This window comes from Marmota monax, unplaced genomic scaffold (genome assembly GCF_021218885.2).
Source record: "Marmota monax isolate L192 unplaced genomic scaffold, Marmota_monax_Labrador192_F-V1.1 WCK01_AAM20220418_F8-fsc00145, whole genome shotgun sequence".
Lineage (NCBI taxonomy): Eukaryota > Metazoa > Chordata > Mammalia > Rodentia > Sciuridae > Marmota > Marmota monax.
Window position 1 is genome coordinate 5,220,790 of NW_026695201.1, and position 12,160 is coordinate 5,232,949.

Sequence of the window (12,160 nt, forward strand, 5' to 3'; positions counted from 1 at the left end):
CGGCCAAGCATTCCAGGGGGAAATAACAGTAGTGCAAAGACCCTGAGGGTAGACATGCCTGCGGAAGTGCAGGAGCAGCAAGGTAGACAGAGAATGAGGCAGAGGGGTGGAGGGGACACTAACAGGACAGCAAGGTCACAGGGAATCAGGAGCCAGGTCACATGGGGCTTGGGGTTGTGCACGGACTCCAGTCTGTTTGTGTGTTTTTGGTGCTGGGGATTGAACTCAGGGGGGTTCTACCACTGATGACATCACCAGTCCTTTTTCTTTTCTCTTTTGAGTCAGGGTCTTGTTAAGTTTCCCAGGCTGGCCTCCAACTTGCAATCCTCCTGCCTTAGTCTCTTGAGCAGCTGGGATTACAGGTACATGCTGCCACATCCGGCCTGGACTTTAATTTTTATTGTAAGTGAAACAGAACAGGCTGAAGGGTTTTAAGCAGAAACAAAACATGGGAGGGCAAAGATTTCTTAGAGAGGCTACAAAGACTGCAAAAAAGATAATTAGTAAATCAGACTTCATGGACTCTTCAGAAGCACCATTTAAGGAACTGAAAAAGCAGGGCTGAGGGCACAGGTCAGTGGTCAATTACTTGCCTGGCCTGCAGGCTTTCGGCCCAGGGTTTGCTCCCCATCACTGGGAAACAAGAAAGAAAAGGAAAGAGGAACTGAAAACGCAAGCCAAGTGGGGAATATTCACAATACATACGATGACAAAGGATCTACATCCAGAATACGTTAAAGAACTCCCCCAAATCAATAACGACACCAACAAGAATAAAAAGACCAAAACACAGTTCAGAATGAGCCAAATGATTGCCAGCTACTGAGAATAAACTGGATGGAGGATAAGACCAAAGGAGGGAGCATACCCAGGAGGCCGCAGCATAGACCAGGTAGTGGAAGGAGCTCGCTTGGGGAGAGGAAAAGAATGGAGGCCTTTGGGGGACTCCGGGACAAGGACTAGAAAGGAGACAAGAGAAGGACAGGAGAAGGCAGGAGACAAGGAAGAACACAGGAAGAGGAAGTGTTACGGAAACAAGATTAAAATGATGAGGAGAGGGATAAGCTATTTTCTGTTAAAATATAAATAATAAAGATGAGATCCAAAGGGGGAGGTTCTGGAGGCTCAGATAGCAAGCTCAAAGGCCCTGGAGGGAGAAACAGGTGGTGGAAGCCTACCATGTGGTTCTGACAAGTCTTTCCCCCAAACTTTGTTTCTCTCATCTGCGCACAGGGAGGACTAAGCTAGAGGGCACTGAAGTCCCTTCCAGCTCAGCCACATTCTGACATGCTCAGAGAAGTTAAGTAACTTGCCCAAGACTACTCAGTAAGTTATAAAGAACTGCACCACAATTCTGGGTAACTTGAACCCTGTAGCATGAGGCCACAGCAGTCATCCAGACTGTGGGAGGTGTGTGTGGCTCCATCTCACATGGTCCAAATGGCAGCTCCCTCCCTGCTGGCCCCAACTCACGCTGCTCTTCGATGTCATTCTCTTCCTCAGAGACTTTGGCTTTATAATAGGTGATGCCCCGGATGACGGTGGGCTTGGAGGCCGGCCGGCCCCTCAGATGGACCTGCCTGTGAAGGGGTCGCTGCCGCTTCACCACCTCAGGTGGGGCCAGGGGTCGAGTCTGCAGGAGCTCAATGGAGTTGATCTGCTGGGACACAGTTTCTTCCTGCAGAAACCTCTCTTCATACTGCTCCTCAGAGGGGACACAAGGGAAGGTCAGGTCACTGGTCAGAGAGAGAGTGGTTAGGTGGGGGCAAAGCCAGAGAGATAACAGTAACACTCCCCAAGAGCCGTGTCCTGTTTTAAGTACTATATATGTGTTTAGAAATGTTAAATAATTAAATCCTCTCATTAGCCCTGAGAGGTAGGGCCCATTTTTATGATGCTCATCTACCGATTAGGAAACACAGGCACAGAGAAGTCATTAAAATTGCCCAAGATCCCACAACAAGTAAGTAGTAGAAGCAGGATTTGAACCCATGCAGCAGCATGGCTGTGGAATTGATGTCTCTGATCTCAGTGCTACTCTGCCCAGAGAACCCAGTTCTACTCTCAGCTCTGGCCTAGGGATGTTGGGTAACTTAGCCCTAAGTTGCTTCCAGAGAGACAAATGCGAGGGGAGGGTGCCCAGATGGGACAGGAAGCCTGAAGACCATCAGGCACATTGTCTCCGGATGAAGCCTGAATGGTTTTATAGCTATCAGAATGGGTACCCGACAACTTTGTCACTCCCCAGCCCCAAACACTTCCTACTGCATACAGAACAAAGTCCAAAGTCCTTGACTTCTTCTCTTGCCTACTCCACCAATAAATACCCACACTCCAGGTTAGTCAGTTGACTAACTCCTAAGCTCTCCTGAGCAGCTGGGTCTTTGCTCAGACTATTTTTTACTTCCTATCTGGAAAGTTATTACCAACCCCTCTCCATGTCCCTCCACATATAGCCACTTACTAAAATCTACCCACTTCTAAAGACATCTAAAATCCCAGGCCTCCCAGGAAATAGCCCAGACCTTCTCATTCAGAATTAATCTTTCCTCTCTGACCCCACTTTCCTCCTTGTGGCAGAGATTTCTAATTGATTACCCGAATCCTAACAGACACCCAATATTATGGACATGGACATTCTCACTAGTGGGGTATAGGCAGAAGAAGCTGGTTGGAGGAGCTTTCGGAAGAGTTGCTAAAAGGGAGTGAGTGCTAACTAAGTAGGGAAGCATCTTTTGCTTTCTTCCTCATTTTCCTGGATTAACATGTGAACAAGATGGCTGGAACTGAACAGCCATCCCCTTGTGATCACGAGGGTGTTCTGGAGGATGGAAATCACTATGTCTTGGAGCTAACCATACCAGCTGTGGACTGACTCCAGAGCTCTTCTTTGTGAAATGACAACAAACTTTTCTATTGTTTTTATTTGTTTTCTTTCTTTTCTTTTTTTTTTTCCTTTTCTTGTGTGTGTGTGTGTGTGTGTGTGTGGTACTAGGGATAGAACCTAGAGCCTTGCACATTCTAGACAAGCGCTTCTGTCTCTGATCCACACACCCAGCCTTTTTTAAATTTTAATTTTGAGACAGGGTCTCGTTTAGTTGCCCGTGCTGGCCTCAAACTTGTGATCTCTTGCCTCAGCCTCCTGAGTCACTGGGATTACAGGTGTGAGCCGCTGCACTTGGCAAGAACTGACCTCTTGTGTCCACAGTAGGGCAGGGTCTCAGTCCTGCACTAGGCTGTTCAGTCATATTCCCTTCCCAGGAGTATAGTCCCCTAACTTTAAAAAGCAAAGGACAATGGGCACAAGGCTTGTGATCTAGCTGGGCTCAAAGTCAGGGCCTCACTTCAGGTAGTCCAGCTTCTGAGAGGCATGGCTCCTTCAGGAGAGTGTGGAAACCTGAGAGGAATGTGGTCCAGATCTTTTGTCACAAGGACTCCAACAGGTAATAAAGAAGAGGTAGCTTCCTGCTGTCACATGAGCCATCGAAACCTCCCCCTTTTTACCAGGAGGAGGCAGGTGAACTCCTCTAGACCCTGTAATTCTGGGCCATGGTGAAATCCTCCTTGACCACAGAGCCCATGAAGAAATAAAACCTATGTCCCAGATGGCAAATGCCTGGAGGCAGAATAGGGCCTCAGCCACTTCACATTAACTGCAGGGACCCACCACCACAGCCAATTTCTTCACTTTGCACAGGAGGAAGAAAACCAGTCTGTTTTGACCTTTAAATTTTTGCCTGGAGAAACCCAGAGTCCTTATTCCCAACCACACCTCCAAGTCTGTTCTTGTTTTCCTGTGACAAGAGTTTACTCAGATGGTGCAAGAGATATGGCAGTTCTCAAACATGCCTGTGTCTCTCTCTCCTGGCATACAGTGGTGACAGACTCCTGGAATGCAAGAGACACCTTTCTGCCAGCCTTCCCTGGCTGGGGCCAAAGAGCTTCCCAGAAGAAGGAGGCCCCCATGCTGACCATGCCCTCGGCAGCCCCGACTCCAGCTACCTGTCCCTCCCTTAAGTCCCTGTTCTTGATGATGAAGTGACCTTATCCAGAGGTGTGGTGGACACCTGGTCGTTGATAATGATATTTTAGTAAGCACCTATTACGGCTATGACCCTTTATATTATTTCTAACCCTTACAGCATCACGGGGCAAAGTAGTTATTGCTATCCACATTTTACAGATGAGGAAACAGAGGCTCAGAGTCATTTAGCAGTTTGGTTGAAAATCATTTAATTAAGGGGCTGAGGAAGTGCTGCTTATCAAATCACATGACCAACAAATAGGCCCATAGCTTTGGGGTCTGCACTCTTTCTTTTTCTGAGCCACACTACCCACAGCTGTGACCACAGGACCATTTGTTTGCCATCCAAAAACTCCCTTACATCCCCGTGACCTCAGGGCCATGGTCTGGCTACTGCCCAGCAGACTTGGGAGACCCCTCATTTCCCAGTGGAAAGAGCTGTCTGGGAGGCTATCAAGAGGCCCCCAGCCACATCCCCTGACTCAGACCCAGAGAGGTATCTAATTGCCGAGCCCCGGTTTCCCTCTGCATTGCAAAAGTAGGTTGTCATTTCTTCGTGGCAAACGCTAGCAACTGTCTTTAGTTCCAGGCTCCCAGGCAAGGGTGGGAACTGCAGTTTTTTTGTTCCAGCCAAGGAGATGGAGCAAGACCATGGACAGCCTTTGCCAGGGAACATATAATTTCCTTGGATTCACTGGCGACAGGCTGCACTGGGCGGCAGCTGCTCCAACCAAGCTTTGATTTCCTCTCTGTTAATCCAAGAGGCTGTTGTATGACTTCAACTCCTGGCATTGATGTTCCCATTCCCACCCTGCCCTCTCCACTCCAGTCCCCCAGCCCCCTGCCAACCCTCTAGGCAGGGGCTAGGTTGAAGAAAGGCCTCCTATAAATTGACCACTCACCATTCCAAGAAACCCCTGACGTCATCTGCAAGAACCCTGAAAATAAACAACCATGTCCATCGACCCCCTTTTCAGCATGGGGTTCACTAAAGAGACAGATTTGCAAAGGGAGAGGAAGATCCTACCTTTGGGTCTTCTTCACCACTTCCCCTGACCACCCTGCCCGTCTGGTTTGGGTGGATTGTGCTAACTTCAGCAGTGTGCTGAATGGGAATTTGGGGAGGGGAAGGACTTTGCTGAGCAAGGAGAAAAAGAGTTTAGTGTGTTTGATTTGGTTTGTTGTTTGCCCTCAGGAAATCTGAGCTGGGTTCCTTGAGCATACCACATACTGTGTCATCAAGACAACAGATAAATTCTCCAGCCTAGCCGACTGGGAAACTGGAAGCTAGAGATGGTCAGGAATGCTGGCTCCCCTGGGCAGCTGGTGGCTGGGGAGGCCAGATGAACTGGGATAAGGTTCTGGCTCCACATGTGATAAGCAGGTGCCTTCCGTTCCCCTTCTTGTCAAAAGTCCCCTGGCTCTTCCGTGGCTCTTCCATTACAAGCTCAGGCCCACTCAGGGGTGACCCACAGAGCAGACTAAACACATGCTTAGTGGTCAGCATGTTGGGGACACCCCAAAATGAGAATAAAAATAATTTCTGAAGGAATATGATATTTCCAAAAAATCACCAAAGTAGTCATCATGGGCAAAGCAAGACTTATTGCCCTGCCTTATAATTATTCTATGGTTTGGGATTGTTTTTACTTTGGTTATATATCGGGGAGGTGCAGGCACCATTCTTTTTCAGGGCTTATTGCCTCAAAGACCTAATCTGCCTGCTGTCCTGCCTCCAGTATACATGTGACCAAGATTCCCTAAACCCTTTGCTGTGGCCTGCTTGAAGCCCTGTGATGAATTTCTTTACCCTAAAGTTCTGAGCCCACATACCCAGCCTTCCTTCCTCTCTATTCATAAAGTCCCGCAAAAACAATGCTTCCTACTATAGTTCAATCTTAAGTGTCCCCCAAAAGACCATGTGTTAAAGGGTTGGCCCAGCCCATGGTGTTTTTGAGATGTGGGAAGAAGGTAGATCATTGAAGGCATGCCCTTGGAGGAGATGTTGGGACCCCAAGCCTCTTTGTCTTCTTCTCTTCTGCTTCCTAGCCACTATGAGGAGATTGTACCACATACTCCCTACCCAAAGCAATGAGATTAACCAACCATGGACTAAAACCTCTGAAATTGTGAGCCACATTAAATCTTTTCTCTTTTTCAGTCAATTATCTCAGGTTTTTTGTTGCATTAACAGAAAGCTAACACACTTCCCAACCTTGTTCACGTCACAACACACAGAGGAACTGGCTCAGGGAATCTAACTGACCCAGACCCTGCTCAACCCATACCCATACCTACTTTCCACAGAGCGATTTCCTCATGGACACACCTATCCCCAAGGCACCAGTGTACATCCACCACTGACTCTTGGTAACCAGTTTAAGCCAGTAAGCAAGGCTTCCCTGAAGTGTTTCTGTCCCTGAGACCCTTTTATAAAACTTTGTCCAGACCAGCTTTGCTAACAGCATGTCTTACTCACAGGACTCTTCCAGTCCTACCACCAAAATTTACTTGTTTCCTCTTCCACACTTTCAGGTTATTTTCCAAATTAATGCCTGTTCCTTGGCAATCAATTTAGTAGATAACTTAGTACATTGCATTTAATCATTAGCACATAAACATAACTTGGTAGTAACTGGAGCCAAAAGAAACAGGCATTAAATGCAGAGGCACTTTTAAGCAAGCAGGTCTTTTGGCATCACTCAAATTTTCTAAGACAGTGTTCTATTTCCCAAATGTGTAGCTTCATACTAGCGACAGAACTGGATGGGAAGAAATAGAGGTTTGAGGCTCTGCCATTGCTTTCCAACTGAGCCAGGGAGATAAGGAACATTGCTGGATCTGTGTCCTCTGCAAGATAGTGGGGTATTGACCTCTGCCTGGCCTACTTTCCAGAGCTGCGGTGAAGACCACACAGTTAGTGGTGAAAGTATGTAGTAAATAACTAAATCCTTCGTAAATGGGGGAACCATGTAATTTATCATTTCCAAGCAGGGACATTTCTGAGAAGAAAAGAAGATGTTATTAATGATGCCAGGACAGCGGAATGAGCCTGTATGGTCCCATGCTAGGCAACACGTATGTCCTCCTTATCTGTCAATGATCACAAATGCATGATGGGTATAATGAAAAGAATGGAGCTGGGACTGGAGGGATCCTGATCTGAGTCTTGGCTTCGACACTTACTCACTGAACTTCTCTGGGCTTCAGGGTTAAGTAAATGGGATCATCCCCTGCCCAGTACACTTACAGAACTAAGTACAGATGAAATGAGACCATGACTGCTAAAGGACTGAACCCCGAAAAGCTCTAGGCAAATGAGAGATACCAGCATCATACCCCCACTGCTGTAAGAAGAGGACCTTAGGGGCAGGGGCTGTACCTCTGGGTGGGCGTAGGCTGCCGCTGCATCCCTCTGCAGAGCTGAGCGGATGTCTGGCATGCTGTCTAAGATGTTATCAGAGCAGTTCTCTTTGCCTCGCTTATTCATCTCAGTTCGAATTTCTTCCATGTCCTCTTTGATTTGCTCGTTTTCCTTGGTGAGGTTTTTAGAAACTTCCTGGGAAGAGAGAAGATTCAAAAAGAGGATCTGTTACAGTGTTTTAAGACACGCAGGAGGCAGCCAGCAGCCACGGAGCCTAGATACACAATAGACATGGAGACTCCTGAGAACACTCCTGAGGAATTGGCCAATAAGTGACTGCAGCCCAAGAGTGTGCCCAGCCCCATGCAGGGCACAGGATGTCCAACTGTTGGAAATATGGCCCAAACCATCATTGTTTTTCTAATAATAGCATTGCCACTCCTAGGAGACCTGGCTCCTTTCCTGTCATTTGTAGAGTCTGCCTTACCCACTGATGAAGAACACTACAACAAACCTCTATTCATCTGCACATGTGAATCAGTTGCTCAATTAAAGATTTTCCAAGCAATTTTAGAAGAGGAGCCAAAAAAATCTACTCAGTTTGCTATTCTACTGAGCACAAACTATTTTCTAGCTTTAGTATCATTTACATAGACAATTGATAGGCTAGCTTCAAACCTTTCTATTCACCAATAGGAAGTTTCCCTAAACCACCCCTCCTTGGCATATCAGCCCCGTTCAGACCTGGTTCATACCATAAAGGGCCAAAGCTACATTTCAGTCAACCAACTCTGGCGAGTGTCTTCCAAGTGTCTAAAGTGCAGTATGGCAGAGAAAAAGGACCTAAATGCTCATGGGGTTCTTTCCCTGGATTACAGACTACCTATATTCTATGAGTGAGGTTTAGTGAGTTCAGAGCAAAGCAAGAGTGGGCTGGGGGCAGCAGAGGCAGCATCCGGCCAAAGTTAAACACTGAATAGGATCTGAATCATAGGAAAACTGTCAACTCCTGTCTCCTGGAATTATTTTTAGAAAAGTTTGACTACCTTGAGCTCTAACACCTTCCAATCTTGGCCCCTATACTAAGGTTTCCATGAGCATCTAAAATGTTTGATGTGGTGCTCTCTGGGCCCTGTTTATGAGGTTGGTAGAGGAAGCAACTATGCAAAATACAGGATGTGTTTGCTTTTCATGATCCTTAACAGATAGACATGGGAAGTGTAAAGTTCAGACATGGCCAGCCACAGATCTGCAGCCTGGTAAGATGTTACTAATGTCCCAGAGGGAAGCCTTGGTGGCTCAGAGCCAGGGCAACGTGTATATATCCAGGCAGACCGTGACACCCAGACACTGTGGCTCCAATGGCTCTTACGGGGGCTGCCCAGAGAAGCCCAGTAGATGCTTGTTAAACTAACCAGACTCCAGAAACATTGGCCATGCCATTCTCAGGACATCTCAATGCATGCCAGATTTTAAGCCCTGGAAGGACTCACTGTGTTCTATGGGGCTTAAGCCAGACCAGCCTCTGTAAATTGCACAGAATTAACTGTAAGAGCAAAAGTACATGAGAAAGAGGTCTTGTTTTGAGAATTCCCAGAGTGAGTGGTCTTACTGGGTGTGCAGTTATTCTTCATGGAGGCTGTCAAGGGCAGTCAAGTGCAATGGTTAACAGCATGAGATCTGGAGGAAACTGGTTCATCCCTCATTACTTCTATTCCTAGGTCTGGGATCTAAGGCAAATTACTCAAACTCCCTCTGCTTCAGTCTCCTATCTATGGAGATAGTATAGTACTAGCACTTTCCCTATGCATTGTTATAAGGATTGAGTGAGTTAATACACGCAGATGTGCATGGAACTTGTTAAGTGGTTATTTTTCATAGACTGTCACAACTGGAACAGACCCCAGAACTCAAGCCTAACCTTTCATAGGAAGAATCCTGAGGCCCTGAATAAGGCTGTGATTTGCTGAAAGTCATTTTATAATTTTTCTTTCTTCTTTTTTTTTTTTCAGTACTGGGGATTGAACTCAGGGCCTTGCACATACTAGGCAAGTGCTGTATTACTAAGCTACCTTAACAGCTGAAAGTCATTTTAAAAAGTGGCAGAGCTTGCTAGGTATGGTGGTACACTTCTGTAATCCCAGCTATTTGGGAGGCTGAGGGAGGAGGATTGCAAGTTCAAGGCCAGCCTGGGCTATTTAGTGAGAAGGTTTCAAAATAAAATTTTTAAAAGGGCTCAAGGTATAGCTCAGTGGTAGTGCACTTGCCTACTATGTGTGAGGCCCTGAATGGAATCCTCAGTATTCCCCTGTCCCCTAAAAGCTGCTGAGCTGAATCAGCACCAAGCCTCCTGGCCCTGGTCCTGGTAGGTAGAGACCAACAGCATGAGCATCATACAGGAATTTATAGAAATGCAGATTTTCAAACTGGTATGGGTGCAGGCCTGCCTGTAATACCAGCAACTCTGGAGGAAGAGTCAGGAGAATCACAGGTTTGAGGCCAGCTTCAACAACTCAAAATAAAAGTAGAGCAGGTTGGGAATGTACTTGAATCGTGGTAAAGAGCCCCTGGAGTCCAACCCCAGTATCTCACCAAAAAACAAAACAAGCATGAAAAGTGCCACCTTAAGTATGGCTGCTGGAAAAGGGGGCAGAAATGTGTGAGAGGCTGTGAGAAGGGCAGGTCTTCCTCAGGCTGAGATTCTGGTATCTTAATGGGGTTCAAGTATTTCCATAATCCATAAGCACCTGTCAAGAGCCGCACTGTGGATGTCCCTGCTGTAGCTCTCTGTCCTAAGATAACAGAGCCCACTAGGTCCAGTGTGTTGTTATTTCATTAATGTGTCCAGTGCTGAGGGATCAAGTGTGAGCAAGACCAATGAACATGGTGCCCTGGTGAAGATCACCCTCCGAGAGGGGGCAGGAAGCAATAAACAAACAAGAAGATCCTAACTAGTGAAAAGTGTTGCCCTAAGTCAGGGCAATCTGACAGATGCAGGTACTGACCCCTTAGCCACCTTGATAATGTTGCTCTGAGGATGGGACTAATGTAGTCCACACCTGTCACCCTATGTTCTGGTTCCCTGTGGTGGACACAGGACTCCATGAAACGAAACGTTCTGTTAACTCTGTGTGAACAGAATGGCTTGGCCTAAGTATCTTTTTTATTTGAAATAAGTTCTCACCTGACTCCCAAACACCTTGAAACTGGCCCTAAGTGAGGCAAGGGGCAGCCCCACGAATGTAGCTCCTGCCTCCTGCCTCCTAGTCCCCAGAGGACTCCCTGCTCACTGATTTATAATCTCCAATCTCTTCTGATTTCAGTAGAAGCCATTATTCTAGATTTCCACAGAGGAGGGTTTGAGGCCAGCCGGGCTCTGAGAACCCAGAGGAGCAGTATAGTTTATTCCCCTGTGGGAACAGCAAAGCCCGCCAGTCGCCTGAATAAACACTGGGCTAGAAGTGGCATCACCCCATTGGCCTGCTGGGCTAAGCCAGCTGGTGTCCCTAGGGCAGCAGCAGCAGCTGCCCTTCCTTGGACACCCCCACCCCAATCCGGAGCTGCTGACCTTGCCTTGTTCCTTGCTCCTCCCTAGGGCTCTGCTTCCCTCACACCAAGGGCCTTTTGTGGGTACTTTCAGGCAGGACAGGGGATGCTCCTAATGCAGAGTGCTCTAGATCCTACCCTGGCAGACAACTGAACCCCATGACCTCATGCCTCAGGCTCTTCCCCTCTGGACAGCTGCAACTGTGACATTTATGGCGTAGGCAACTTGGCTTATGGGCAGGGCTAGCAAGGTGGCAGAGGAGGTGGGAAGGGTGCCGATCTGGCAGGAGCCAGTGTGCCACATGGTCCCTCCCAAGGACGCTGGCGCTGTGAAGAGGGAAGGTGTGGGGGAGAGGCAGCTAGAGGACTAGGACAGAAGGATGGATACAATTAAGATCTGGGAACTCTGTTATGACTCCTTCATCTAGAGAGGTGTTCTGAAAAGCTTGAACTGAGAGGGTTCCCAGAACAAATGGCACCCTGCAGGAGGGGTATGCTGAAGGACTGTGCAGTTGGAAACAGGAGATTGTCTTCTGAGAGCAAGGCCACATGGAGAGATAGGGACAGGTCTCAGTCAGACACACAGAGCAGAGAATAGGAAGCAAGTAAACTGGGAAGGGTCCCTTGGCGAGGGGGGATCAGAACATAGGTGGAGTTTGAGGTACAGCTGGCTATCACTGGTGAGAGGAGCTGGTCAACACAGCTTGCTAAGGGGCTGAGAATATAGCTCAGTTGGTAGAGTGCTTGCTTAGCATGCACAAGGCCCTGGGTTCAATCCCCAGCACACCAAAAACAAATAAACAGAAAACCACAGCTTGAGTGAGCTGTGGGTGGACTAACACAACCAGATGTGCAGATTGGTGGAATGGACATGGGAAAGGCTGTGCCCTGGCTATGGACTCGACTTGGCCAGCTCTTAGACAAGTGTGTGCATGCAATGGCTTAAGCTAGGGGGAAAGATGACCATGCTGCAGGGCTCTGACCATTCCCTGTGAATGGGAGGACAGAGGGGGAAAAATGCTGGCTTTGGAGATTAGGTGTGAAATCCGCTCCATAGTCATAGCCTGGTAATGTAACCATAGGATAGAAGTGATGAAATCTCTCTAGGACCCTTGGGAAAAGAAAGAATAAGCCAGGGACTATGATGGATGCCTGTAATCCCAGCAACTTGGGAGGTTAAGGTAGGAAGACTGCAAGTTTGAGGCCAACCTGGGCAACTTAGTGAG

General features: G+C 47.6%; 1 protein-coding gene across 3 annotated transcripts in view; it reads right to left on the reverse strand.

The window, feature by feature from the left end:
- The window catches only part of Olfml2b (olfactomedin like 2B), a 41,717-nt gene that overhangs the window by 13,872 nt on the left and 15,685 nt on the right, over positions 1-12,160 (reverse strand). For 2 of the 3 annotated variants that reach the window (XM_046429020.2, XM_046429019.2), the window contains exons 4-5: positions 7,407-7,583; positions 1,474-1,705 (exon numbers count right to left, since the gene is read on the reverse strand). In XM_046429020.2, coding sequence (XP_046284976.1) covers positions 1,474-1,705; positions 7,407-7,583 — 409 coding nt within the window. The remainder of the gene's footprint in view (positions 1-1,473; positions 1,706-7,406; positions 7,584-12,160) is intronic. The other variant, XM_046429021.1, reaches the window with a different exon arrangement.